Source organism: Alosa alosa, chromosome 8 (assembly GCF_017589495.1).
Source record: "Alosa alosa isolate M-15738 ecotype Scorff River chromosome 8, AALO_Geno_1.1, whole genome shotgun sequence".
NCBI lineage: Eukaryota > Metazoa > Chordata > Actinopteri > Clupeiformes > Clupeidae > Alosa > Alosa alosa.
Window position 1 is genome coordinate 26604144 of NC_063196.1, and position 6201 is coordinate 26610344.

The 6201-nt window shown below is 40.2% G+C and overlaps 1 protein-coding gene across 2 annotated transcripts; it reads right to left on the bottom strand.

The window, feature by feature from the left end:
* Nucleotides 1-1063: 1063 nt before the first annotated feature.
* On the bottom strand, nt 1064-2003 carry ost4 (oligosaccharyltransferase complex subunit 4 (non-catalytic)). Of its 2 annotated transcripts, none has more exons than XR_007194398.1 (3): nt 1903-2003; nt 1264-1402; nt 1064-1175 (listed from the first exon to the last, which is right to left on the bottom strand). XR_007194398.1 is itself a non-coding variant. In XM_048250898.1 (3 exons), exon 2 carries the CDS (start codon nt 1399-1401, stop codon nt 1288-1290), a length of 114 nt encoding a protein of 37 aa, XP_048106855.1. In that variant the 5' UTR covers nt 1402; nt 1886-1994; the 3' UTR covers nt 1064-1175; nt 1264-1287. The 2 variants fall into 2 exon arrangements, 1 of the variants encoding a protein (XP_048106855.1); XM_048250898.1 differs by having other exon boundaries at nt 1886-1994.
* Between the last annotated feature and the right edge of the window lie 4198 nt (nt 2004-6201).

A 6201-nucleotide genomic window follows, 5' to 3' on the forward strand; every position in this document is an offset into this window, starting at 1 on the left:
CCCCTCATGGAGTGGAAAATTCTCCAAGGACCCCTCATAATCGCAACACATAAAACTTAAGTTAATCATGTACTGTAGCTGTATAGCCTTTTTTTCTGTTAGATGCTTATGTTATATGTATTTTAAAAACATAGTGACAGAGTGCTAATACCACATTTTTTTTAAAGGTTTGTTGTTTCTTTGTCAAATGTAGGCCTATTATGTTGAACACATAGTGTTTGCTTCACATAACTTTCATTTTTTTGGCAGTTAATTAATAGTAAAGTGTTTTGACGTATTGATGCAACGTATCAGCAGATCAATTTGGTCAAATAATACTGATAGGCTACTGTAGCATTTTTCACCATATAAGACAATTTCATATTTTGTAGCAAACTTTGTCAGGGACCCCCTGACAATGTGCTGCGGACCCCACTTTGAGAACCAATGCTCTAGACGATGCTAGAAATTCTGTGGATTGTGCAACAAAACAAAAAAATAGTGTCTGTAGTACCATTGCTATGAGTAAAACAAGTTAAGTATTCAAGCTACTGTGCAGGAGACCCAGCTAGGAATTACTACTACATCTGTCAATATTACTAGAGGATAGGAGCATGTGCCTACTAGTCAGTGTGGTAGGAGGAGGAGGTAAGTGGAAAGGAAGGGGGGAAGACTGGTAAGTGCGCTAGAAGAGGAGTTGCATCAAGAGTTTTTTGCTCTGGTAGCCCTTGGCAGATCGAACCGCCTTAGACGTTCCCAGACTTACCCAGCTCAAGTCCGCCTATTGCCATCGCTTTGGCTAAACATGGGGACGTAAGAGTGTGTGTATTACTCATTTTCTGCAGAGAAAAAGTGGGGTAACCATATGGGGGTAAGGTATTTTGATAATATGCCCATCAAAGGATGTGATCTAGCCTGCTCAAATTACAGTTCTGTTCACCCCGAAGCAACAGCGCCCTCTAGTCACAAAATTCGACGGCCGTTCGTAGTGCAAGTTGAGATGATGTGTGGCGGAAAAGGAGGCCTTGACTATTATTAATCACATGTGTACAACTGGGTGTATAAAATCAGAAACAAAATAAGATATCATGAAAAAGGTTTATTCACAACATTTTCGTAGAAAACATTTAAACATGGTGATTTCGTCTCGCTGTCATGTGTAGTGATGTTACTCCTGTGGTGGTCCCATAATCAATCTGGAGAAAGGGAAACAAGACACATTACTCACACACACACATTTCTGTACAAATGCAAAATAACAATAACAATAGGAGGTGGTCATACCTTAACACTTAGACGCGGAGGGGGTTATTCTAATTTCTTGGGATTGTTGACAGCCACATAATGGTACAGCACCACAAGCAGGAACAGCGACACGCCGAGCATGTTGGCAAATATTGCCAGTTGAACGTCAGTAACCATGCTAAAATATGAGATGAAAAGCACAAGCTTTAGATCGTGGCACTGCCTACCAACGTATGTGTATTAGAAATGGTTTCATATATCTAATAGGTCTGCAAAAATCTTACAAACAATGTAGTACTTGTCTTGCTATCGATAACCTATCTGATATGTTACGTTAGCTAGATATAACGTTAACGTTAGCTCTACATTTCGTGGATATGCTTATCTTTCCGAGACAAACGGTAACGTTGATAAGATATCTTGTGACCCTGTTGCAACTCGAAAAATACACAATTGCAACATATCCAATAAGTCGTAGACGTACAATATTAGAGTATTGTGCAAAAGCCGTGGCAACATTAGGTAAGCTAGTCATGCTAGCAACAGGGTAATCTACGTATCGTAACAGTGACTGTTGCATGCATATAAACACATACACACACACAAAGGGAAATGTGAACATAACTAGTTGGAGAAAACATTCACTTGTAAAAATGCATACATTTTGTAGATACATACGTTAACGTAGATCTGTGATTTGGGAGGCCGGTAGAATGAAGGCTGTTGACGCTTCCCAATCGTCTTCCGCTTTCGGGTTAAAGCCACGTCATTAGTTAAACTTCTTTCAAATTAAAAGTCCGTCAGGACGTGCATGTTGCTAAATAAAAGCCACCATTTTTTGATACAAACATATCTTTTACTGTCTATGAAACATACGGGTATTTGTGGGCGTCGAATGGTAGGCTACGCCAGGGGTTCCCAAACTTTTCCACAACAAGGCCCCCCAAATACCACTAGATTCTGGCCAAGGACCCCCCTGATGTGTTGTTAAACCCATCAACAATACTAAGGCAAATGTAAAAATACATTGAGCTAATCCTAATAACTATTTTAGCCACAAGCACTTCGCGATGGAGCATACAGTGTGTAAAAATTGTATTTTGGGCTTTCTGCTATATGAGAGCTATCAATCACTCTACTATTATTTCCAGTCATTAACATGGAAAATATAATGTTCAGATATGCAACAATTATTATAACGGCATTGTCTAACAACCCTCATAGTAATAGGTATATTTTACATTTTTCAAATGTATTTATTTGTTGCTTTTATTTTTCCTTCCAACTTGCTGAGGCCCCCTGGCACCCCCTCGCGGCGCCCCAGGGGGCCCCAGCCCCCACTTTGAAAACCACTGGGTTACGCTATGCTGTGAAACACCAGGTGAAAACAAAAAGTGCTTCGCCATTTGGACTGGAGGGTGAATCCTAACAAAACTGTGTCGGATACAAACCTATCCGATATAGTGTGGATGCAGTCTGAAACCCTATTATTTTCAATGACTTGCATGGGGCAAGAGCGGTCTGCCGCTCTTGGCGTGTGTCACGGTTGAAGTTCAAAAACTTTGAACTGAATGTGCTGTAAATCATAGCTATTTCGCGCTGAGCCCAGCGGCAAGCACAACACATCTTTGGGCCATTAGCTCAACCCCAGCGCAACCAAGGATCCTCGATTACTGACCCGTTTCAACCCTCTCTGGTGCCACCTAGTGGCGAGCGCAGCACATGTCGCTTCCTATCTGTAAAGACCCTACAAGAAGGTGGCATGCAAGTTGCCCGTTTCAAAGTTTCAAATGAACCATGAGAAGCAGTGCAAGGCCACATATCCCAAGGCCAATTTTGGATGGGTGCAGGATCCAGCACATCAGTATCCAAAAGAATCAGAAAGGATCACCAGAGAGCTCCCATTCACAGTGTTTATTTTGTTTGTGACTTTTCAAGCCATGTGGCTCTTCGTCAGTAAGTTTGTGTCAGAGAATCCTTATTATCATCATCATCAGCTACTGCTTAATTCTATTAACGATGATAGATAACAAAAAATAGCAATAAACCAAAGTTGCACTCAAATAGATAAATAGAGAACTTTACTCATCCCAGGAGGGAAATTCAACTGTCCAGTAGTTTAAAAACTACCACACATCCACTCATCATCAGTCATACATGAGTAGTATTAAAATAGACATAGAATAAATAGGTAAAGTGCCTAAATAGAGATTACAAATTAAACTACAATTGACCATTTCACAGCACAGTCCAGTTAAGTTGTGGTTAAGTTGTGGCAGATGTGATGTGTACGTGGGTGTATGTATACATGGAGCTATGTAAACACATGTGCCTTAACAAGGCTTCTGTTTTGTCTGCACAGCAAATACTTTGGTCCAGTCCATCTGACACAAAAGTCTATCTGACACATCAGGTAAGCTGCATGGTGTTAATGGAGATGGAATTATTGTGACACAGGTAAGCTGCATGGTGTTAATGATGCGTGACACAGGTAGCTAAATAGTGTTAATGGAGATGGTGGCGGGCAGGCTGGTGTGGACAACTTTCAGTAATGTAAATTGTAAAAATTAGGCTATTTTTCTCCATTAAGAGGTATGGGTATAGGTATGACAACAGCTGGTTATTTCTATAAAACATGTTTTCATTTAATGTTCTTACACCTGCTACCCTGTATTTTGTATCTGACACAGTCCTAGCTTATTGCTAGTAGAAACTATTCTGTAGGCCTACGTTTTTAGGACTTGTTTGTAGAAAGCCAACTGTTCTTTGGGGTATTTTTTAAATACCTGTTTGACATATTTTTTGAACGCATGCATGCATCCTGTGCATTTATCACTTCATTGTAATAGGCTGACTTGGGGAATACAGTTATTTACAAGACATATAAGACTCAATGGTATTACATGTGAGCAGGTATTCAGACTTTCAGGTTTTTTAGTAGCAAACCTGGAAATAGGGTTTGGATTTGAATAGTCTTGAGTTCTTAAAGTCTATTGGTAGAAGTCAAGAAAATGTCACACCAGACAGATCCCTTGATGGGTGCCGCTCCATAGTTGTCCACTGAGTGGCAGTAGATAGTGTAGTAAAGGGGATACTCCTCAATGTAGTAACACTTCCACCTTCTTAAAATGGATGATAAACCAACTTTTAACTGTTAAAACAACAGGTCCGCCTTCACTCCTGAACTGCAGACTGAATGTTCTTTCAATTCCTTTTAGAATAACCGACTGATAGATTTAGCAGGCCCACTTCTCAAATTAATAATTTTGTCCTACATAGTGGAGCATATCAAATCTATGCAATGGTTTTAACAGCTTTTCCCCCCACTTTCTGTCCCCCCACACACACCCTTCAAAAGTGTTGAATCAATCTCCCCATTTTCCATCCCAGTCCGCAGCTGTGTTTTGATTTGTTCAGAGGAACTCCTGGGAGTGTACTGTAAAGTAACACTGAAGCACCAGTGAGCCTAACTGTGACTGTACTTTCTAACAGTTATTTGATTTAAAGATCTACCGCTTCGGATGGCAGAAACCTCTTTAGCTTGATAAACCCAAATAAATCAAAGGCACATTAAATTCACGCCATGTCCCTCAGTGCAGGGATTAATACATGGTGTGATCTATAGCAATGGAGAACTGTGGTTGTTCTATTCCATATTTTTATCTGAGCACAGATGTGTGTGCAGTTTTGACGTTAAATTGTGGTCATTACTTCTGTTTTTCAGTTAAGTTATCAAAACTTAATTATAGACTGCAAGTTTCCCTATTATTGGTCAGTGATTTTCTCTTCTCTCCAGGCATGAACATTGTTGCAATATGACTGGAGAATAATGTGACTCATTTCCCTATCAATTCTCTATTAATAATGCATAAGAATGCCCTTTTCCTGAAAAGATTTAGACACATTCATTTGTAACATATTCATAGCATATTTATTTACTATTCAAAACAGCAATTGTCAATTTATACAAAACTGTGAAAAAAATCTAATTAAATCTAGTGGGGTGTAAAGACTAAACTAATCAGTCAAATTCTACCAGAATAGATGCATATTTTGTTGATATAAATATTTGGGAAGAGGTGTTTTTGTTAGCATAATCAATTTCACCATCTGACCAACAGGAAGCTTACTGGCAGGGGCTATCTGACAGATTACCCCACTGGTCTCAGCTAAAGGATTGGACATGCTGGGTGTTGGTCCCTGTAGAGCAATGACAGGGTAGATTTGTTTGGCTGTTTCCAAATGATTAGCTTCCACCCATTTTTGAAGACTATAGCTCATACTTCCTTTATCGGATCTCTATTGCACTCACACCACAACAACTGCCACACAATATCATATAGAAAAATGGCCTGCCATTTTATTTTTTATTTTTCCATGTAAAACACAAGTCTTTTGTCAATTTTTTTATGGTATCTACTGAGATAAGTAACAGGAAGCTGGTTCCAGAATGCAATACAACATTGAGTACAGAAACAATCAACAATTTCTGTACCATAATGAGACCGCAAGAACATGTGGTTAGACGGACTGCCTAGTGCTAGTCGCTCCTTCACTGTGACACGTTATATAAATGTGATCTCTGACTCACTCTCAGCAAATTTAGATGGCTTGCCAGGCAGTTCTGCTTGACAGTGTTAATAGGCTGACTTAAATGTGGGGTCCAGGCCCACATGTTTGTCCATGAAATTGTCAAGTGCTATTAATCACACTCTGAAATCATCCACACTATTAGGCCTTGAAGGCTGTCCGCCCTATGAGCAACATACACAGTTGCTCCATTAGGTCTGTCCCAGTCCTCGTTAATGGTTTATTCCCTGGACAGATGAAACCGTACCCTCGCTTGGCTTCTTGCGTGGTCCATGTGCAGTTGCCCCTCCGCACGACATGAATGGCACCACCCCCACAGTCTTGACCCCCACCCACCCACCCCAGAGACTGGTGCTGTCCGCTTTACTCAGCTAAATGAATTAAGTA

Bases quoted from the DNA above. Each gene is read 5' to 3' on its own strand.
- ost4 (XM_048250898.1), bottom strand. From the start codon at position 1,401: ATGGTTACTGACGTTCAACTGGCAATATTTGCCAACATGCTCGGCGTG.